General features: G+C 62.3%; 2 protein-coding genes across 3 annotated transcripts; one reads left to right on the plus strand and one right to left on the minus strand.

Annotated features, from left to right (window-relative positions):
* Nucleotides 609-1669, plus strand: C15H11orf94 (chromosome 15 C11orf94 homolog). The gene is made up of 3 exons (XM_018059192.1): nt 609-1147; nt 1271-1344; nt 1517-1669. Exons 1-3 carry the CDS (start codon nt 1044-1046, stop codon nt 1636-1638), a joined length of 300 nt encoding a protein of 99 aa, XP_017914681.1. The 5' UTR covers nt 609-1043; the 3' UTR covers nt 1639-1669.
* On the minus strand, nt 1741-21128 carry MAPK8IP1 (mitogen-activated protein kinase 8 interacting protein 1). 2 transcript variants are annotated; one of them, XM_018059190.1, is made up of 12 exons: nt 20858-21128; nt 9781-9886; nt 7551-7874; nt 5999-6080; nt 5017-5829; nt 4803-4878; nt 3887-4059; nt 3553-3662; nt 3337-3453; nt 3172-3242; nt 2941-3039; nt 1741-2593 (listed from the first exon to the last, which is right to left on the minus strand). In XM_018059190.1, the coding sequence occupies exons 1-12, from the start codon at nt 20956-20958 to the stop codon at nt 2521-2523; spliced, it is 2145 nt and encodes a 714-aa protein (XP_017914679.1). In that variant the 5' UTR covers nt 20959-21128; the 3' UTR covers nt 1741-2520. The 2 variants fall into 2 exon arrangements, with proteins under 2 accessions (XP_017914679.1, XP_017914680.1); XM_018059191.1 differs by lacking the exon at nt 20858-21128 and adding an exon at nt 11013-11386.

Raw genomic sequence — 22418 nt, forward strand, 5'->3', positions numbered from 1 at the left:
CAGGAGGGGTGGGGGGCGACCCAGCCAGGCCTTGGGGACTGGTTGTGGATACAAAGGAAGAGGGTGGCGTCTAGTCTTGGAGGCAAGGAAATGACGGGTTTGGAGTTCAGAGGAGCCAGAGCGTCTGAACTTGTGGTTCCTGGCGGAGGGCAGGGGGGGCAGAAGATGCTAAGGCGGTTCGTGGGAGCCAGTTGTGTCCAGGGAGGGAGCCAGGTCCACACTGAGTTAACACGGGGCCGGGCAGGAAGCAGAGGGCCACACGGCCTCGCCGCAGGCCTGTGAAGAGACTCAGTCTCTGGCCTCATCAAGAATTCACTGAGCACCCAGCAGGCATCCAGTACTGGACATCCCGTAGTCCCTGCCCTTGGGAAGCTTCCACTCGAGAGGCCCAGGTCCCAGGCTTTGCCACCTATGCTGAAGTCCGTGTCAGCCTCGGAGGCGGGCCTGCAGCCATGCTAAGCTGCGGGGGGGCAGCCTGGGGGGAGTGCCCTCAGCATGGGCTCTGTCTGGTGGGGCCTGAGTGGGCCAGGGCCCAGGGACCTGCTCAGGGCTCTCCAGCTGCAGGACCTACCTGGGGCAATTCAGTGTGGGAGGGAGAGGGTGGGAGAGGGAGGCTGGGCGAGGAGCAGTGGAAATGCCGGGGCTCTGGGCGGTGGCTGTGACCTCTGCACAGGGCCTCCTGGGTGTCCGTCCCTGGGCAGGTTGTGTAGGTACCTTACCTCAGTGGTGAGGAAGCCCAGGCCCACAGAGGGAGGTAACGTTTCTGCCTGGCAAGAGGCGAGGTGGGGATCTGAGCTATCTGTGCCCTTAGCGGTGAGTCTAGAGTAAGATGGGCTCAGCACCTGGCTGCCCACAGCCTCAGCACAACCCGCCCACAGGCCTCAGCAGGGAGCTTCCCAGTCCGTCGGAGCCGCTGCCGCTGCTGACACGGACCCACGGAGCTGGGGGCCTTTGTGAGGCGGCCGGGCGTGGGCAGCAGGTTCCGTCCTCCGGCCTGCCGGGGGAGGGGCAGGCAGAAGCCGGGATCAGGGACCGCGTGGAGGATGGTTCTCGCCATGCTGGGGGCTCTGCACCCCAGGGCTGGCCTGAGCCTCTTCGTCCTGTACCTCGTCCTGGCAGCCGCGCTCCTCCGCCCCCAGCCGCTGAGGTAACTCCTGAGGTGGGCCTCCCCTCCCCGGTGTCGGGACCCCCCACCCTCAGACCTTGCTCCCGTTCTGGGAGGTGGTAGCTGCCCCCCTGCCAGTGCTGAGCACCCCAACTTCTCCCGCAGGCCTCAGCGAGCCGTTCCTGAGGAATTTTCGGCCCCCCTGGAACTCTCAGCACCGCTCTCCGGCCTGGTGGATGGTAGCCTCTCCCCTTCTTCTCCCCACCCTGCTCCCTGATGGGGGAGCCGTGCCCTGGGAGCGGGCACCCCGCCAGCCTCGGGGCCTTCTCACCCCACACAGCCTGTGTGTGGGGAAGACTTCAGGGGAACGCGGACGCTCCCTGCCACTCACCCCCTCTTCTCTCTCTCTAGACTACGGGGTCCGACCGAAACACCCGTGGCCTCGGGGGCCCCGACCCCTGCTCTCCCGGGCCCAGCAGCGCAAGCGAGACGGGCCCGACATGGCCGAGTACTACTATGACTCACGCCTGTGATGGGAACCCCTTATAAAACTATTCTGTGCAGCAAAGCCTTGGGCCTTCCTGGCGTGGGAACGAGCCGGGCGAGGTTGGGGGGTCCAAGCAGATGACACCCAGTGCGGTCCCGACAGGAAATGGCACTTTAATAATTGAGGCCAGGGTCACAGGACCCAGAATGGGGCTACAGCTGAAGCAGCCAAGAGGCCCGGCTGGCCCGGGGCCGGGGCGGAGCCTCCTTTTCCTGCCCAGGTGGGGCCCCCGTTGCTGCCGTGCTCTCCCCTCCGCGTGGGGACCCCCACGCCTGCCAGGGGGCCAGCGCACCGGCGGGGTTGCGGTGGGAGCTGTCGGTCCAGAGGCCACACCGGTGACAGCTTGGAACGGGGGCGGGGGGGGGCATCCCCCACCTGCGGCCGTTTCCTGACCACAGAGTCCTCGGGAGGGGCTGGGCTTGAGCTCAGGGCCCCGCAGCTGGGGGTTGGGGATTTGGGGTAGGGCTAGGGTGGGCACTTACAGGTGGCATGGGCTTTGTCAAGGCAGGGGCCGCCGGCCAGAGGCCCTGGTAGGGGGGAAGTGAGGGAGGCCCAAGGTGAGACAGAGCCCTCTGCTCCTAGGAGGGCAGCCCATCCTGGCTGGAGGCTTCATCTTCCCCCCAGCCCTGTGCCCTCCCAACCCCCAGGCAGCCCACACCATCCTCCACAGATGAGTCTTAACCCCATATATTACAATAGACTGCATTCGCCTCTCCTGATAACCCCTGCCCTCCCCCACCCCGGCCAGCAGCCCGCCACTCCCCCTCCTCTGGCGGTGGCTGGTGCCCCCTCAAGCAGTGCCACGTCCTGTCGGCAGCCCGCTGTCCTGGCCCTGGCCTGGGGATGCGAGGGCGGAGTGGCGCCACCGCTACTCCAGGTAGATGTCTTCTGTGGGGCAGGTGTACTCCACAAACTGCTTGTAGAACTGCTGAAATGCTCTCCTAGGAGGCAGGCAGACACCCAGGCGTCACTGGGGAGGGGCAGGATCTCCACCTGGGGTTTCCACCCTGGAGTGTCGGGGTCCCTATTCTGGGCTCTGTTTCCCACGCCTGCCCTAGTGAGAGCTGCTCAGCTCTATTCTCTACACGTGGTGTTTCCTGAGTAAGATTGCAACTGAAGAAAGGGCCCAGTGACTATAAAGTTGGGACTGCAGGACCGCCCAGCCCTCCTTCCGTGAGCCGAGGAGCTGTGCAGAGGCGCTAGGAGAACTGGGAGTGTTGCCGAGCCTGAGGAGTGTGCTGGGGCCCTCAGGCCAGGACTGGGAGCTCAGCAGGACGCACACACTCACCCCACAGATTCTGCCAGCGCTTTGGTGGATTCTTCAGACACAAAGACATGGCAAGCAAACCGGTGGTCAGCAGGGTGCTTGGTGATGAACCCAAAGTACCTGCAGAGGGGGAGCAGTCCGTCTGGGCGAGACAGGGGCTCAGGCCCCTGGGGCGCATGCCAGGCCCGGGGCTGGACTGCAAGCACCCTGAGTCAGCACGCCCGCCTCCACCCCTTTCCCCTCTGGTCTTACTTGTTGTTCTTTGGATGGTATCCACAGAAAGAGATGTTTTTTAACTGGAAAAAGTGGCTACATTTATTCCCCTACAGGAGGGAGAAGAGAAGAGGGTGGTCATCAGCCCGCAAGGGCACAGGTTGGGAGTCTGGTGGGAGAGCAGGGGGGGCCCTGGGCCGTCACCTTGGCCTCCTGGGAGTCATCAGCCTTGACGCCGATCTTCACGCCCCGCACGCTGATCTCTAGGACGCAGCTGGAGGGCGGGTTAAAGTGCACGGTGAGCCGGCGAGTGGTGGCGATCTGTGGGTGCAGGACGGGACATCAGGCTGGCGCCCCTCTCCCCAGGAGAGGATGGGGGACCAGGCCGGGGGTGGGCGCCCTCCCCAGCGGAGCAGCTACCTTTTGCATAGCAGCACAGAGGACATCATTGCCCTTGTGATAGGGGACCTGGACTGAGCCCAGGAACTTCACCCGGAACTGGTCCACCCAGTCGCTGTTTTTGGTCAGGGCTGGAAAGCAAGCGTGGAGTGAGCAGCAGGCAACCCACAGAGGGTCACCACCCCTGCCCCTGGGGTTGGCCCTGCTGGGCTGGGCCTCACTTTTCTCTATTGTGAGATGAAGTCACCGTTGCGGGGCCCCCTCCCTGGGAGGCTGAGATCTGGAGCACCAGTCTGCCCAGGAGCGATGGGGCGGGACTGATGTGGGGGCGCCGGGGCGGGGGAGGAAACACTACCTGCCAGGTGCTCAGGCTCCTTGGTGACCTCGATGGCGTAGTAGGCAGGGAAGACGCCCCTGGCTCCCGTGCGCATGTTGTAGGCCTCGTACCAGTAGTCCTCGGCCTGCAGCTCCACCAGCAGAGGGTCGTCCACCTCCAGCTCGAGCTCGTCTTCATGTCGAGGCACAAACCTGTCCCCAATGAGGGCCCGTGAGGAATTCACTGCCTGGGCCCCTTCAACCAGACATGTTTCCCCACCCGGCTCTGGGGTCGGGGAGCTACATCGACATCACTGGTTCAATAAAAATTTGTACAGCATCCCGTGTGCCCGTGACTCCTAGGGCCGGGAGGAGAGGACCGAGGTCAATCAGACATGCATCTGCCACCGAGGAGCTCACAGCCAAGGGAGCAGGGCCACAGGTCAACTGTGAGAGGTCATGGCGGTAGCAGTGTTAGTCGCTCAGTCGTGTCCGACTCGGCAACTCCATAGACTGTAGGTGCCAGGCTTCTCTGTCCATGGGATTCTCCAGGCAAGAATACTGGAGTGGATTGCCATGCCCTTCTCCAGAGGATCTTCCTGACCCAGGGATCGGACCGGGTCTTTGGCATTGCAGGCAAATTCATTACCGCCTGAGCTACAGGGAAGTTCTAAGTGAGGGGTCATGGGTAGGGACTATTTCCACGGTGGGGAGGGTGAGGGGCTGGCGGGTTTTAACGTGTGGTCAGGGGTGTCTGCTGGGCACCCTCTTGGGCTCTGGCAGCAAACACATCACTCTGAGACCGTCCACTCTGTGTCCAAGCTCCAGGTTCCTAGAGGGTGGACACTGTCCTCCTGGGGCTGAGTGCAGGGGCTGTGTTTAGGCCATGTGGTGATGGTGGAGGCCAGGAGGGTGTGGCCAGCTCCTGCCTGCCCAGCGGGGCCCTCAGCTCTCACCTGAATATGGCCCGGTGGGTCTGCTCCTGCTCTTCCCCGTTGATGACGCAGGAGAAGAGCCCAAAGGACTCCGCACCTGTAAGCCACGGGGACAAGCTGGGAGAGGATGGTCCCAGCCCCCGGCTCAGCCCTAATGCCGTGACCAGGTGGACCTGGGGCTGCCGCTGGGGACACCTCCCCCAGGTCCCCCCCCAGTTCCCTGCTGCCCACTCACTGGAGGAGCGCGAGCGGCCGCTCATGAAGACGTTCAGGAACTTCTTGGAGAAGTGGACGTCGGGTTCGTCGGGCGTGGAGTCCTCCGAGAGGCAGGCGGGGGGCCGCGGCCGGGGGGCCTCCTCGTACTCCTCCCCGATGGCCGACTCGTAGGGGGAGGAGGCAGAGGCGCAGTTGTCGTAGACGGTGGCCGAGTCGCTCTCGTCGCTGTAGTCGCCGAAGCACGGCCGCAGGCTCACCAGCTCCAGCTGTGCGTGCTCGTCCACCACCAGCGTATACTTGACCGAGTCGTAGGAAAGGGCGCTGGTATCGGAGCTCAGCGAGGCCCGCGGAGGCGGCGGCGGCTCCCCCAGGCTCCCGCGCCATCCTCCCACTGGTGGCTCGGCCCGCTCCGGGGACGACAAGCAGTCGAAGCCCTCGTCCTCCTCGCTGATAGAGGGGTGTGGCCGCCCGGCACTGGCGGGGTAGGCGGCGGGGTCGGGGTCGGAGCTGACCGACATCCGGCTCTCGGCGGGCGGCAGGAAGGCGGAGGTAGGCTCCGCAGGGTCCGGGGGCCTCTGCACGGGCGTCAGGTAGATCTCCTCGGTGGCCTCCAGCCGCACGTCCGCCTGGTAGTGGATGCGGTCTCGGTGCGAGTGGCTCCGGCCACCCGCGGGGGCGGCAGGGGGCCCACCGGGAGGCGCCATCTGGGTGGCGGCGCTTCGGCGGCAGGGGCTGTCCGTGGAGGTGCCTCGATCCTTGGTGGGCGCGGGGCTGCTGGGGGGCGGCAGCTCATCGCTCAAGCAGATGTGCTCATGCGGAGGCGTCTGCTCCCCTGAAGAGCAGGCGGGGCGGGGCTCAAGTTGGCGCCCTCACCCGGCCCTTGGGCCGCCCGGACACAGACACCAAGACACGGTGGGGCCTCCCCACGGGGCGTGCGGCAGGCTCCAGGGCCACCGCTGACCACGGCTGGAGTTCAGGCAAGGGAAAGGGTCCCCACTTACCTGTCTTCAGCGGTGAGGATGACCTCGACACCCTATCCTGCCAACTGTGCTTCTTGCCCAGAGAGTTATTATTCAGTGTGTCCTGTGCAGGGGACAAAAGGCCCTTGTGACAGAGGCGCTCAACAGTGCCCGGCACAGGGAGGCCCGGCCCTGCCCCGCCCCCCGCCCCCCCCCCCAGGCCAGCCCTTGGCCATTTGCTGCTGCCCCTGCCCCCCTACCACTTGGCCAAGGGCCTCAGCCCTCTGGCACAGGCAGGAGGGGCGGCAAGTCACAGTCCTCCGCCCAGGCCTGCTGACGTGGGACAGCCCACCCCCTGGGCCCGGGGAAGCTGGCTGGGCCTCAGGGAGAGGTTCTCACTGGCCTCAACGAAAGTGGCGACACCAACATTGGTGGTGAGTGGGGAGGGGAGCCAGAGCCATCCAGGGACAGAGCCAGACCCCGGGGGTCTCAGACGTGGAGGGTTTACAGGCAAGATGCTCACTCCAGGCCCTACTCCCCTGAAGGCTGGGAAGCCATGGCCTAGGGGAAGAGGCAGGGACGTGCTCGTAGAGCCTGAAAGAGGCGGGAAGAAGGGTCTCCGCAGCAGCTGGCCTGGGGGACTGGGTTGAATCATACAAACGATGGCTCCAGGACGAGGTTCCCCCACCCCTCCCCCCAGGAGCGCATGAGGTAGGAATGACAGATGTAATTGCCAGAGGCCCTCCTGCCTGGGTCTCCGGGCCACACACCCCACATTCTCCAGCCCCGGGGACCCCTCTCCACAATGCTTATATACAAGGCTCGCTACAGACACCTTGAGCCCCTTCCCCTGAGAACACCCTTGCAAGCTCCCACATTCCTGAGTTTGGCTGCCAAAACCCACCAGAGAGCATCCTGAGAAAGGGACTGATCCTCTCTCTGCAGCCCCTGCACCCTCCACCCACAGCCCCGCTCCCAGAGCTGCTCCTCTGAACCTCCCCAGACTGGGCCTGGGAGACAATGGCCCACTGCCGGCTCTCCCCAGACCTCATTCAACCCTTCTTGGCATCCAGCCACCCAGCCCAGGGGCCCTAGGCCCCCAACTCAGCCCAGCAGCTCCGCCTCCCATTTCTCTTCCCTGCCTCCCAGGAATTCCCAGCTGCCCGATCAAAGCGGCAACCGCCACAACTCCTCACAACTTCCCCTGACTTTTCCCACGAGGCCACCTCACGTGCCCTTTTCTCCAGGCCCTGCTTCTGCCCCACGTTCAGCAGGAACCCCGACACCCTGGCAACCCCTGTTCTCTTAATCTCCTACTTCCCTCTCCAGCAGCATCTTCCCCCTGGCCCTCTCAGTCCCTACATTCCTTCCACGTCTCATCTCGAGGCTCAAAACCCAGCCAGAGCTACTCGGCCCGTCTCACTTAGGGCGGATTCTGCTTGCCTTCAGCGATCACCTCTCCAGGGACCTCCCCCTGGGAAAGCTAGGCCAAGCATCACCAGGCTGGAGACTTCTCCGACTCGCGCAGCCCCGCCGGCTCCGCGGCCCTTGCCGGGACCCTGAGGACACCTGCCAGAGCCCCGCCCCGCCTCACCTGAGACCGCGGCACCTGCGGGAAGAGGTTCAGCGTGGTGGGTCGCTTGGGCCGGTACGTGTCTCCGCCGCCCGGGCCCTGGCCCTGGCCCTGGCCCTGGCCCTGGCCCTGGCTCTGGCCGCGGGGCACCGTCTCCTGGCGGGGCTCGGCCTCGGGTGGCCCCGCTCCTGGCCGCCGCGCGGCGCGCTCCTCCTCGTCGTCGTCCTCGGCGCCGGGAGTGTCCCCCGCCGCATCGATCAGGTCCATCTGCAGCATCTCGGCCTGCAGCCTGCTCCCCCCGCCGCCGCCGCCGCCGCCCGCGGAGAGCAGCCCGGCGCGTGGGGGCTGCGCGGCGCGGACGGAGGGGCGTCAGGGGGCCGGGCGGGGGCGGAGCCCAGGCGGCCGAGCACCGCCCCCACCTCCCCCCGCCCCACACCCCGCGCGGGCGAGCCCATTCCGCGGCCGCAAAGAGGGGGAGACAGGGAGAGCGGCAAGGAGCCCCGCGAGAGGGGGCCGTGCCCTCCTGCCCCCTCGAGGACGCGCGAGGCCGCCGCCTCCTCCGCATGTCAGTCCGCACCTTTGGCAGTCCACACCGATCCCCGCCCCCACGGTCGCCCGCTTTCCGACTCTTTGCAACCCCCCCTCGTTCCCTTGGCAACGGCCGGTGACCTCACCCGAGTAGTAAACCGAGCCCAGAGTGAGGTCACCGCTGTTGCCATGGGGACTGGGGACCGAGCGGTCGCCGAGGAGTTCAGGGCCCCACAAGGGATGGAGACCAGGGTTAGTTTTTGAAGTGTGCAGTAAGGGAAACCCAGGAAATAGTCTCAGCCCAGAGGGCCGCAGTGCGGACAGGAGGACCCGAGCGCGGACCGAAGAGGGACGCCGGGCAGGGAGGAGCAGGTGGCAAGCACTCGCATGAGGCAGTGGCATCCACGCCCTCTTCCATCCTCAGGCTAAGGACCCTCCAACCTGAGGTCTTCTCTCGGCCTAACTTTGACAGTCCAGAGCTCCGTTCTAGCTCCAGGCCTGCCATTAATTCCCTGGCACCTTGGACAGATCCCTTGACTCTCCCAATTCCCTCGCCAGTTAACTGCCTCCCAGCGTCCCAGAGAGGCCAGGATTTACTGGCAAGAAAACGTGATAGCCCCCTGGAGCTTGGCTAAGGCCCCACAGGGTACACCCTGAGCTAGTACTGTCTCAGGGTCCGCTGGTTGCAAAGACCACCCTCTCCAAGGCTCTGCTTGTACAAGTCAGCCAAGAGGATGGTGCGGGAGTCCCAAACCGATGAATGACCTCAAAGAAGCTGTATTCATCCAGAATCAGTGGCCTCTGCCTCCATCCCCTCTGGCCTGGCCAGGGGGTGGGGGTACAACGTAGGTAGGTTTTGCCTCACCCCTCGGTTTCCTCTTGCCTAGAAGGACTTACAGAATCTCTGGGGGGTGAAAGGAGGTCAACACAGAGGCACCCCACCCCAACTCACACTGCGGCTCTCCTTTGCTAACATTCTCCCAACCGCATGTCTACTCCGGCCACCCACCCTCCTGGGGGCTGAGAGAAACTCTGGGCTCTGCAACCTAGCTGCACGCTTGCTTTCCATCTCTTGGCCTGTGGCCCCTTTTTCCTGTTCTGAAAAGACATGAGGGATCTCTGTCTGACTGGGCCTCCCCAGACACTGGGGACCTCCCTCCAGGCAGGATTCAGACCTTTGGCAGCTGAGAGAGCCATCTGTCCTATGGCAAAGCCACGGGGGCCCAGAGCAGCAATGCTGGATTAACCTTCCAGAGAGACCCTTAGGACAGGCCAGAGGGGGTCCATTAGGCTATGTGGTGTGTTCGGTGCCTGGGAGTGCCCTGGCTCTCTTCTCCTGCCCCAAAGCACTGCAGATTCCACTGGACTCCGCCCTACACTGCCTCAGGCCCTCTGCCAAGGAAGCTTTGGAAAGGATTTAGGGTAGTCCTGAGTCTTCCCTTAATTATGGTCCTAACTGCTACTGTCCTAGGCCTCAAGACTTCCTGCTCTCTCCCTTCTTGTGGGCAACTGAAGGATCTGTCTCCTGCCTTTGCCCCTGGCAAAATAAATAAATACATGATAAATAAAAAATCTGAGCACTCAAGATGTGCCAGGCATGGTCCTGGATGTTTCCTGCGTGTTATTTCCTTAGATGGGAGTACCAAAAAGACCCCGAGAGCCCCTCTAGATACGGGGATACCCTCCCTCCTGTCCCTACCCATCCCATCCACCCAACCCTTACCCGTAAGGACAAGGTGTCTTTGCACTGCAGGCTGATGCCACACTCATCGGTGATCTCGGAGAGGTCTTCATCCTCAAACTCCTCTAGGCTGATGTCATGGGTGAGCCTGGTGGGGACAAGAAGCCAAAGTTACCACTCGGGACTGCTGGCGGTGGGCCGAGGACCCTGGTGCCTCCCTTGTACCTCTTCCGAGGAGTAGCCCCTTGACATATCACAGCCCCTAGAGGACAGGACCTGAGGTCTGCCTGCATCAGTGCAAGGGGTACTGAGCAGGCAGGGCAAGCTTGGGGCTCAGATCAAAAGGCAGGTCTCCTGGTGAGGACTGGAAGGGAGGGCTCTGGGTCACCGTAGCTCTACCCGGCTGGGAGTTTCCACCCTGCTGTCAACCAGGAGGCTGTGCCTAGAAGGCCCAGCTGGTCAGAGCCTCGGCTCTGCCAAAGAAATGGCTTCCAGAGTCAAGGCATTGACTTGACTCCAGTTCACCCATGGAGGAGGCGGAGCGTTGAGAAGAGACTCCAAGGGAGGCCAGGAGTGGGGCCTCCCTGTGCACCTTGGGGACAGAAACCAGGGTGCTGGCAGAGGCCCCGCCCCAGCTCAGAGGGGTGCTCCATGTCCTTGGCCCAGGAGGTCCCCCCTCAGAAGCCCTGGGAGCAGATGAAAGGGAACCTGGTGTCAATCTAGTTTCATCCAGTTCTAGGAAAGACAGTGCCCCTATTCTGCACTCTTGGTCTCATCAATTCCAATGCAAAATCCTCCTGCCTGGCATGTGGGCCCTGAACGGGAGGTCGCCCATGGCGGGGCTGGGATAAGCTGGAGGTGTCCTGGACTCAGGAGATCCCACTCAAAGCATGGGAACTCTAACTGGCTGTACGAGGACCCTGTCCCCGCAAGGCCAGCCCCCACCCCAGAGTGGTGGGCTGTGCCAGCTCCTACTCAGCCCCAGCCCAGGGTATCTGCCTGGTTTGGTGTGGGTGGGACAGTGGGAGAACTCTGTTAAGGAAGTTGGGGAGAATTCTGAGCCTTTTCTTCAAGAAGACCAGGAGATTGAGGGCTAGAGAATGTAGACCCACTAGTCCAAGGTCACCCAGGAGAGGTGGTGGGCTCAGCCCCAGGGGGTCCTAGAGGGCCACACCCCCTGCCTCTGGCCTCCCCTCAAACCAAACAGAGACCTGGAGCCCAGTGGAGTTGCCCCAGAGCTTCCCCCTCCCCCACGCCGGGCCCCAAACCCCTACCAGTGCTCCCACTGATCCTCCAACCAGCTGTCATTGTCTGGGCTCGAATCCATCTTCAGCACCAGCTGCATGGAGAGCCCTGCCCGGCCGGGGGGCTGCGGGGCCCCAGGGCCGCCCTCTCATGCCCAGAAGGGTTGGGGTGGGGGCCAGGGCTCGGGGCAGGGCTGGGGCCTCCGGCCTCCGCCGCCTGGGCCTGCCTTTCTGCGTCCAGCCCGCTGCAGAAGCCTGGGGAGCTCATTAAAAATAGATGGGCCGGGAGAGGAGGCAGCGGCTGGCTGCCGACCCCAGCTCTGCCCCGCCAGCCCTCAGCTGCAGGCAGCTTCCTCCCTGGCTCTTCCCAGCCGCTGCTGTCGCCGCCGCCTCCCCCGCGGGATCAGGTTACTGCAATCAATGCCGGGCTCCTCCTGCCCTTCCAATGCCCCGATCCTGTCAGGGGCTGGGGTGGCCCCCCCTCCCTGGCCCAGGCTTGAATGCAGATGGCAGAAATCTGGGCAGTTTCCCCCCAAAAGCCAGCCCCGGATCTGCTTTTAAAGGGCCAGCAGCACAATTAGGGCTCCTGGTGGTGAGATGGGGGTGGGGGTGGGGGTGGGGGGCTGTGCTTCCAAAATTCTCCACAAAGGGATGCTCAGCCCCCGCAGCTCATCAGGCAGGTTTCTGTGGGCTCACAGACAGCGCTGCCTGGGGTGGGTCTGGGCTGCTTCTGTTGCCCACCTGGGTGCACACAGAACCCGGCCCCCTTCCCCAGGGCTCTGTCCTTCCATCCAGGAAGTGCCTGGAGGCAAAGGAGGCTCCAAGGCCAGGGCTAAGGGCAGGTCATGTGTGGATCTCCCTGGGCAGGGCAGAAGGGCAGCCTGGGGGCCCAAGAGACTCCTGGCACTGTGGGGTGGCAGCAGTAGAAGCTGGAAGACCCCTGGAGGAGCGGCACGGAGGCATTTGGCGGCCGAGGTAGCCGATGACAATGTGCTCTCGAAGGCCTCTTCTGACCTGGAGCCCAAGGGTGGTAGATTCCCCGGGCTGGGGCAGGGCGTGGAGGTAGGGGCAGGCTGGGGAAGAAGTCAGGGCAGCCCTGCCCAGTCTGGCACAGGGTAGCATCTCTGATCCTGGGCTGAGAACCCATCTGCAGTGGGGAACACACACTGGCAGCCCGGCCCATCACGGAGAAAGCACCCCCTGGGACTCAGTGGCACCAGGCAGTGGCAGGACCATTGGGTGACTAACCCAGACGCACCTTCAGACGACCCTTGGGGGCCTGGGACCCCCTCACACGTCTGCATGTTCTTGCCCTCACTGCCCAGCCTGGCCTAGCTCCTGCCTCTGCAGTCCCAGGCCTCTGCCCTGGGCTGTCTGCCTCAGTTTCCCCATGCCTGCACATTGCTCCCCCTCGCACCCACCACGATGAGGCAGATGAAGCACCACCCTTTGCACGCAACTCCTCTTGCCGACTCTGTGTGTGAAGGTCTATCTCTTGCATCTGCCTCCCAAGCGTCTAACCCAGTGCTTGGATGAAGCACGTAGCAGGCTTTCACCTGTGCCTGCTGGGAGAAGGTTCGGTTAAGCCCCCTCCTCCAGGAAGCCCTCCTGGTCCCTGGTGTCAGCGCCTCACAGCCCTCCAGGCAGCGCTCCCTGTCATTCCTCCTGCTTGTGGTTGGTGTCACCCTGTGCGTGGAGGGAAGGCAGTGTGAAGGAGTAGAGGGAAAGGGGCCTGCATCAAGCATCCTTCCCGTCCTCTCAGGGGGCTCCAAAGTAGATGGAGCTCACCCCCGACCCCCACCCTGCACCCAGCATGTGCCCCCTCACCCCAGCAAAGTCTGGAGGGCAGAGCTGGTGAGGTCATCTTGCATACACTAGGCACTCAGTATGTGTCTGCTGATGGCCGTCCAGGACAGCCTCAGCCTCCACGGCTCCTCTCAGACCAGAGTGTTCACAGCAGACCTGCAGGGTCTGGCTTGGACCTGGGCCGGGGCTTCTCAGCTCATTTCTACACACGCAATCTCAGCATCACCCGATATTCTTGCTTCCTGGGAGGCAGGTCTGGGGGGCTGGCAGGGACAGCTGTCTCAGCCTCTACACATGAGCAATGAGGGTCACCGAGGGCAGTGGTGGACAGAGCCCTGGGCTGGGGCTCAACAGCTTGTACTTGATCCCTGGCTCTGGTGGGGCAGGTTCACGGAGCTCCTCAATCTTACTTTTTACTCCTAAGCCAGGCAAGATGGTGGAATGGCCGCCATACCAGGCTCAGAAGCAGGAGGCCTGAGATCATATCCTGACTCCATCCAAGGCTCAGCCGCCCTGTCGCCTGAGTGGCTGCCATGCCCTGGCCACCAACCTTCTTTATGCTCTGCGTCTCCCTTCATCTTCACTCCAGCCTTGGAAGATGGTTTTATTCTGCCCATTTTACAGATGAGGAACACTAAGGCTCAGACAGAAGATGCCATAGGTCCGCGGCTTCCGCATATGTAAGATGAGGCCCCCCCATCTGGGTGCTGGTAAACTTAACTGAGTGGAGTGTGTGTAAACTACAGGGTGCTGTGAGGAGGTCCCGACCAAGGATCGGGGGCTGGACTAGTCCTGGAGTCATCTTTGCAAATCACACCCACCTCCCGCAAGGCCCACCTCTGCCCATGCCTCCGCCGCCCTGTTCCCTGCCCTTCCCTCCTGCTTCTCCAGGCACCACGAGTTCTGGGTCTCTCACCTGAAGCCCCAGGAGGCCCTTTGTGGAGGGAAAGCCATACAGACCCTTAGTCCCTCCAAGTTCAAGGAGAGCAGCTCCTTGAGGAGGAAGGAAAAGATGGAGGGGAGGCAGGCAGCAGGAGCAGGAAGGAAGGAGGAAGGTCCCCTCCTGAACCCACTGATCCACCTTCCCCATGGAAACCGGCGTCCGGAGTGCCAGAAGACAGCTCAGGCTGAACCACACGACCCGCCACAGATCGGGTCCCTGGCTTTGCCTCTAGGTCTGGGAACCCCAGCCCTTCGGAGGCAGCTGCCCTCATCACCCAGACTTGCTTGCCCGTTGGGGTGAGACGGGTCACGAGGTCTCACCCACACTAACATCTGGTCACTCTATGGCAAGGGTTTGGTTTCTGGAGACTCCCCTCAGCCCGACCTTTGGCATCAATCTTTATCACCCAGGCTCCCTCTTCCGAGTTAACCTCATCGCCTCCCACTCTGGCGCCCCAGTCCTCCCCTCTGGCTCCTCACTGTCCTCTGAACGTGCCACCCTCAGGCTCTTGCTGCCTGAGCCGAGCTCCCCTAAACGGACAGACAAGCCTCTTGTGTTTCAATGTTTACGTCACGGCCTTTCCCTTGCCATGTGCCGTCAGTCACATCTGCGTTCCACCAGCGGCAGCTCTTTCTAAGCTGCTGTTTCCACGCAGGAGGAGGTGGAGTCAGCAGTGCCTGCCAAGCAAGGGTTAAATGGTAGAGTGCTGAGGCTTCAAGCTGAGCAATGCCAAACCCAGCCGGGCTTCTGGCTGCCCAGAGGCTCTTCCTGTCTTCCTGTTCCTGGCTCCTGGGGAGGGAGGTCAAGGTGCCAGCTGACTGACCGTGGGTCCCGGCCACGATGTCTCACGGGGCCCCGCTGTGATGGGGTCAGCTGCGGTGCAAGGGTCCCGCCCATCTCTCTGCCGCCCTCTGAGTGCTGAGCACGGCTGTCCAGGGGTTTCTCGAACCCGAGCCTGGGCTGCCCTACTCCGAGCAGCTTCCTCACCTCCCTTGGTCTCTCCTACAGGCCATTCTCCGAGGGGCCACCAAAACCAACATGTGAAATGCAAGTCTGGCTCTATCACCTGTTCCCAGCTCAGAACCCTAACAGCTTCCCCCATCCTTAGGGGAAGGGGCCCAAATTCTCACCTGCGGATCCTGCCCCCGCCTCCCACCCTCCCAACTCTTAGGCTCCTGCCCCACTGGCTCCCTGATTGGGCTGAAGAGCCCCGCTGTGGCCTAGGTCCCCTTTGCAGGCATCCTGGGGCGGGGAGTCACTGGAATTTTCCCTGTGGGCTCTGTGACCAGAGGCGGGCTCCCCTGAGAGGCAACTGGCCCGTGAGGGCGGCATCACGAGGGGGCCTGACATGACAGGTACTTAGCGACTGCTGTTGAATGAATGAAACGCTGATGTCCCCAGGTCTTTCTAGACTTCCCCTTCGGAAATCTTGAAGCCAGCTCCCTCTTCAGCCTGACTTCCTGTGTGCCCAGAACCCTGCCTGCGCGTCTGGGGTAGGAGTGGGGGCCTCTGGGAAGATGGTACTGGTTGAGACGGCAGAGTGGGGGGCGCCAGGCCCAGCCTCACCCTCAGAGTCCCCTCTCCGTCCCACCCCCAGCTCTGGGAGACCCTGGGGTCAGGCTGGGTTTTCTCCTCCGGTCTGGAATTCCTTTCTCAACCGTGTCCACACTGGGGTCATCTTCACTGAAAACTGAATCCAACCCAAGAAACCAGTCCCACAAGAACACCCCTACTTGGGGTTGTGCTCAGCCCGACTCTATTGCAGCCCCGTGGGCTGTAGCCCACCAGGCTCCTCTGTCCATGGGATTCTCCAGGCAGGAATACTGGCGTGGGTAGCCATTTCCTCCTCCAGGGGATCTTCCCAACCCAGGGACCGAACCCAGGTCTCCTGCACCGCAGGCGGATTCTTTACCAGCTGAGCCGCCAGGGAAGCCCGGTTGCGCTGGCAGGCAGGCTCTTTACCACTAGGGCACCCGGGAAGGCCCTGCTTGGGGTTAGCAAGCATCTAATCTGTTTAGATACTTTGGTGCTGATATGGAGCAAGAACTCTGGGATCTGGTGACTCGACTTTCAGGACATTATCCTATGGAACCATCCCAACCTTGGCAAAACCCTTCTTCACAAGGGTGTGTGTCCTCATGATGGAGACCACCGCGGAGTCTGGCACGCGGGGTCTTCCAGCGGATGGAGCATTGCTCACTGTTCGGGATGAACGTTATAAAGTCTGTGCGTTAATGTTGAAAACGGAAACTAATAGAATCAGCAGAAGACGGAGTGTGTCACCTTATGGCTCCACGTGATGACTCGCACACAGGAAGAGACCCTGACACAAACAGCCGTGGGACGTGGTGGCATCTGGGGGGCGTCTTCTCCGCAAGTCCGCTCTGGGTCGCACCCCCGAGCCCCCGCCCCTCGCAGAGCCGGGTTTCCTGGGGTAACTGACTCTCGCCCCTGCTCTGCTCTGCACGTGAAGCCCCGGACCCGTATACTGCAGGCACTAAATTAATGCTTGTTAGAAGCAGCACTGATAGACCCAGGCCCTGGGCCCTGCCTGTGTCTCTGGTGCCGGGTAAGGCCAGGCCCACGGTGGACGTGCCTAGAGATTTCTTGAATGAATCCAGGAGCAGGGCCAGCTGCAGAGACAGTGCCCTGGACGCGCAAGAGCCCCTGGATGGGAAACGGGACCTGGGCCCAACCTGTGGGTCCCCCTGGGGCCCCAGGAATCCAGAGGCCAACTTATGGTTCTGACACCCAATCGCTGGGTTGCAATGCTGCCTTGGCCACAGCAGGCTGTGTGAGCAGAGTCCACGTTCTGCCTCATCGCAGCCATCTGGGGGCGCTGCCCAGGGCGGGGTTGGGGTGGCCCCAACAGCAGCAGCTTTTCATTGCCCCCCAGATGTGGCAGGTCCCCAGCCTCTCCCTTCACTCTGTCCCCCCCACCCCCCACCATTCTGATGCTCCTCCTGAGGCTTCAGGCCATCACTCGCTCTCTGAGCAGAGACTCCCAGGGTCTGTGGCCCCAGCCCCATCCTCCCCTTTGAGCTCCAGACCCCACACCAACTGCCTGCTTGAACCCTCTAACTGGGTCCCCCCTTGATCAGCAACCTCAGGCTCAGCTTCAAGTGGTGTCATCACCCAAGCCTCTCTTCTCCCACAGGGCACCCCCTTCCTTGGACCGGCCTCATCCCAGGCGCCTCTCTCCCCTCCCCTAGCTCCCTCCCAGGTGGGCTAATGTACCCTCCAAATGTCTCTCCCCTGAGCCCCGTCCACACCCACACAACAGCCGGTCTCCCAGTGGCCTCCCTGTCCACTCCTGATCAGAAGCCCGAGGCACCATCTGATGCTGTCCTTCCCGAGACCTCTGTGGGCTCCCCTGCTTGTGGGGGGACAGGCCAGGGTCCCCGCAGGGCCTTGCGTCCCTGCACGCCCAGTCTCTGCATTTGGGCCAGCCTGGGTGTCACATGCCCCTTCCCTCTTCACCCCTCCTCTTGGGTGACCCTCACTCGCCCCCCAGGCCTGTGCTGAGCTCACCCTGCCCTGACCCAAGGCCCCTCCAGGCCCCTGACTTGAGTCACCAGCTCACCTACAACCTGCCTTGTAAGGCCTTGTCTGTCTGTCTGTCCGACCACATAGACCACGTCGCTGCCCGCATGACAGGCCAGGCCCTCATCTGTGCCTCTGGAGTGTCTCAGTGAGCCCAGCAAAGTGCAGGTAACTTGGGTTTTTTGGGGGTGAGGTGGAGAGCCAGGCAGCACAGCTTATGGGATTTTAGTTCCCCAACCAGGGATCAAACCCAGGCCCTTAGCAGTGCCAGGGTGGAATCCTAACCACTGGGAATTCCCACAAGTTCTTGCTGAGTGAATGAAAAACAGCTGAGCGCACAGAACCCTGTGAGGAGGTGGGTAGGGGGCCCTTGGCTCCTGCGCCCCCCAGGCCGTGTGGGGGCCAGAACATGACCATCGTGTCCAAGGAATCCTGAGACCCGGTGCCGTCCCAGCTCTGCTGCAGCTTGCTGTGTGTGCTCCAGAACCTCCTCAGCCTCTCTTGTCTCCCCCTAAGGAAGGGGGTGGGCTGGGAGTGGGCTGGTCTCTAAGGTCCTCTCATCCATGCCGCCTTCGGCACACCCCGGGAAAGCCGCTCACTTGACCCCCCACCAGCCTCTCACGAGGACTGTCCCTCTCTTCCTCCTGCCACGCAGCTCAAGGAACCCGCTGCTAAGTCCTTAAATTCTCCCACAGAATTTCCTTAAAATGAACATGTATCACTTTACCCTCCAACTTTCTTTTATTCTTTTGTAGGTGACAGAAGTAACTTATGCTTATGGTAAAAATAAGAACTCAAAGAATACAGAAGTGTGTGAAATAAGTGAAAATCCCTCTCCCACTAGTAACTGGTTGGAGCATTTCTAGAATCAGAAAAAAAAAAGTTTATTTACACCAACTCTCAACAAATAAATGCTCGCCCTCCTCAGAGCCACACCTGTGTCCCCCTCCCCAAACTCTCCATTGTTATCCCTCTGGGCCCTCTCTTTCCAGGGTGGCTGTGAACTTGACCTCTGCCACTTATCCAACCTCTTCCCGTCTCAGTTTCTTCATCTGCAAAGTGGGGATAACGACAAGATTCTGTCTGTGTGGTTCTGCGCAGGACGAGGCGCCCTTGCACAGAAAGTGCTTAGAACGGCGCCTGGGCAGAGCAAAGGCCTCCCAAGTGGCAGGGTTTCCAGCGTTCTTCTCTGAACTCTCCAGCTGCATCCCCAGTTAAATAGTAAAGCACTGCACACCTACTCTGTGCCGGGCTTCAGGCAAACTGAAGTTTAGGTATTGACGTCTTGTGCCTTCTGGAAGTGGACAGTGGTGCTGGGTCACACGCACACATGCACGCATGCACATACACGTGCACACACACACACACACACACAATAATACCCACAGGAATAGCCCGACATGAATACAGCTCTTCACAGCCCTTGAAACACTCAACATGTATTGTTTCATCCAAGTATTAGGGCCGCCCTGAGCAAGGGCCAAAGTAGGCATCATGGAGAAAAAACCAGCCCAAGGCATTCGGCACCCACTCTGAGCATGTGGTTAAAGGGACGGAGCCAGGATTCAAAGCCAGGCCAGAGCCACAGGGGCGCAGTCCCACCCGGGCTCCATCAGCCGAGCTCAGGACTGTGAGAGGCGGCCGGGGAAAGGGCAGCGGGGGCTGCTGGAGCCGGCAGGGCAGGCCTCGGGGCCAAAGACACTGGCCTTACTGTTCACATCTCCACAGCCAGGCCATGGTGTCCCAGAGGGCCAACCCACACTCAGCCTTGGCACAGTGCCACCCTTGCCCACCGGGCCCAGGGCTGGGCACACTCACTGGCGGGCCCTCCTTATCAGTCACTGTCCCTCAGGAGCCCAGGATAACCTGCCCGCCGGGGGCAGCAGGGACGGAAAGCCCTCTCAACTGCGGAGGGGGAAGCAGGTGGGGGAGGCCAAGCTGTCCTCCGGGTCAGAGGCAGGGCCTGAAGGTAGAGTGGACTGAACATGCAGCCTCAGGCCCTGACTCCCCTCGGGGAAGCCACCCGCCTTGCTGAACCTCAGTCTCCTCATCTACAAAATGGGCAGGCCCATCCTGACGCCCAGAGTGGTGGGGAGGGAGACCTCAGCCAGCCCCAGGAACATGCCCCGAGCAGGAATGAGCCGCCTCAACGCCCGCCGGTGTGGAGGGTGACGCTTGTTGAGTGCCAGCGTGATGCACCTGAAGGAATCAATATGAATTAGCTCATCAACAGATGAGCCCAAAGAGCTGCCCAGGTCAGGCAGCTAGAAAGTTGGTGGAGCCAGGATTGGCATCCACGTCTGTCCCAGGGCTGTGCTCAGCCACCACAGAGGGGCCTCCTGGAAGGAGGGCAGCGCTGGTGGGAAGGCAGCACAGTTCACCTCGGGTGGAGTGAGTCTGACCTCGGTCTCCTTACTCTGAGGCTCGAACCACAAAGCCCCCAGCCCTGGAGCCCGGCCTCCTCCATCTGGTCTTTGGCAGCTCAGCTCCGGGCCTTCTGGGAGATTTCCAGTCCTGAAGATGATGCCCTTAGCGATCCCTGGAGGCCCCTGCGCACCTGAGGGCCGGGGAGCCAGCAACCCCTTGGTCAAGAAGAGGGGCTGGCGCCAGAGCCCAGCTGGGGCCCGGCGGGGGTGGAGGCCCCAGGAGAGGGGCAGGCACCAGCTCATTACATGGAGGAACAATGGGGAATGGAGGCCTCTTTCTGGGGGCTCCGGAGCGGTAACCCCTCCTCTTCTTCCTCTCCAACCTGCCAGGATGAGGACGGAGGGACGTCCATCCCAACCCCCACAACACCCACTGCCACCTCTCTGAAATCCACCTCCCAGTTGCCTAAGGCCAGACTAGGGGCACGGAGAGAGCTGAAGGAGGAGCTCAGATCAGGATCCAGGGTACTCACCCCAGCAGGACCCACCCCACCAATAACCGTGGCTACTCCCGCGGGCTGCAGCCCAGACTCCCCCTCCCACAGCCGGGCTTCGATCTCGCGGGTTGAGGCTGAGCCTTCGTTCCGCACCTACACGCATCTGACCAGGTCAGTGCTTGTCCCAATGCACAGAAGGTCCTGGCCACGCCAGGCCTGGGAGTTGGGCCCCTCTGGCCAGGCAGGGCTGGGAGAGGGGCCTGCGACTCTCTCTAGCACCAAGGCTGTCGGTCGCCCCAAGAAACTGGGACCCGAGGGGCACCCCAACCTAGTGTCATCCTCTATTCGGGAGCCTTCCGACTGCGCGCAGGCAAAGCCCCAGGCTTCCTGCCTCCTGCGGGACCTCAACGCGGACCCCAGACCCCGCCGCTGTTCCAAAGTCGGAGAGGAGGCGGCCTCCGCGCCCCCTCCTCCAGTTCCAGCTCAGGATCTCCTCGCCTCGGACACGGAATGGCGGAGAGAGCCGCACCGCGGATATGCATCGGCCATGAGTCTAGACTTGAGGCTGACGGGGATTCGGGAAGAGACCCCATCCCCACGCCGCCCTCTCGGTTCTGCGGTTTCCCATGAGTGCGTGTTGCGAGGCGGGGGCGGGGTGGGGGGAGCCCGGGTAGATCGATTTAGGTTGAAGGGTGGGGCGCGGCGGCCGGAGAGCCTCACCTGAAATTGGGCGGCGACGCGATGTGCAGCCCCAGGAACGGGGAGGCGGCAGGCGGGGACGCGGCGCCCCCGCCCAGGCCGCCGCTCTCTCGCTCCGCCATTCTCCCGCACAGCCCTGGCCATCCGGGCGGAGCGCGGCGCGGAGGCGGCGGCGGCGGGGAAGGAGGCGCGGGCGCGGCGAGAGGCCGCCGCCGCGGGGATCGGCTGGGGACTGCGCGGCGGGCGCACCTGCGCAGGGCAGGGCGCGGCTCCAGACCGCGCGCCGCTCTCGGGACTGGCGCGAGCGCCTCCGAGCGCGCTCCCGGGTCCTCGGCCAGGCTTGGGTATGCCCCGCCCCGCCCCGCCCCTTACCCGGGAGCCCCGCCCCGACCCTTACCCGGGAGCCCCGCCCCCGCCGCGCTCTCCAAGGTGCTGAAGTCGCAGCCCCGCGGTCCCCGAGTTTGGCTCCGCCCCGCCCTCAATCCCACGCAGTAATAACAGCCTCCCCTTCCGCAAAGCCCTCTGTGTCCCTGCGGGCTCTCTTCCTGGGGTGGGCCTAGCGTCCGGGTATGCAGTAACTAATGGCGGGATCTTGGTCCCTGGGACCCGAGTTGACCCCCTCGCTGCAGACAAAGAAGGCAGTCAGGAAAGGAGAGTCGTGGAGGAAGGCAGAGAAACACTAGTGGGTGTTGGATGCTGGCTCCTAGGACCGACAGATTTTTGGAGTGAGGTAGGGTGAAGTCACAGCCCGGCTCTCCTAGTAGAATAGGTGGTGTGACTTCACATTAGTTACAACAGTCCTAAGGCTTGATTTTTTTCTCATCTGTGAAATAGGGATGATAATGGTCCATCTCATGGTCGTGAGGATGAAATATAATACAAATGTTGGCACTGGAGGCTGGGAACACCCCACCTTCAGCTGGGAACCAGGGCTCACCCCTTGAGGGGACTCCCCCCCCCCACTCCACCCAAGGACTCTGCCGAGGGTCTCCTCTCTAAAGAGTGATTTAAGCCCCTTTCAGCCCCAAACACTTCTAATGGTGAATTGAGCCCTTCCTCTCAGCTTCTCCTCCCTCATGTCAGGACTTTGACGTCACCCTCTCCTCACTTAGCACCTCAATTGTATTTCCTGCAGAGCACCCCCTTTTGCACTCAAACACCCCATAGCAGGCTTCTCACATTCTAAGACTTGGGGCCTTTCCTCCTGCCCCTACGGTTGACTTCTTGGGATTATTTTGATGGTTTTTTGGCTCCCTCCAGTGCCTCTGCCCTGCAACTCCGGGTCATGGTTCCTCCTGGACTTCTCTCCCCTAAGAGGATTAAGCCTGTGTGTTCTCTCACAGCACATGGACTTCTGGGCTCTCAGGCTGCTGGGCACAGCGAGGTCCCCAGCTCTGGTGGGTCATAGAGCCTCTGCCAAATCTCACTGGCTTGTATGGCTAGTTGAGCCGCAGAGGTCCTGTCCTTCTGAAAAGGCACTGTTTCACAGCTGTGGAAGCCTATGTGCAAATCTAGACAGCCCACTGTTGCGCCTACAGTGTAGTGCCCAGAAAGGAGCAGTGGGCACCTGCCCTGCAGCAAA

Source organism: Capra hircus, chromosome 15 (genome assembly GCF_001704415.2).
Source record: "Capra hircus breed San Clemente chromosome 15, ASM170441v1, whole genome shotgun sequence".
Classification (NCBI taxonomy): domain Eukaryota; kingdom Metazoa; phylum Chordata; class Mammalia; order Artiodactyla; family Bovidae; genus Capra; species Capra hircus.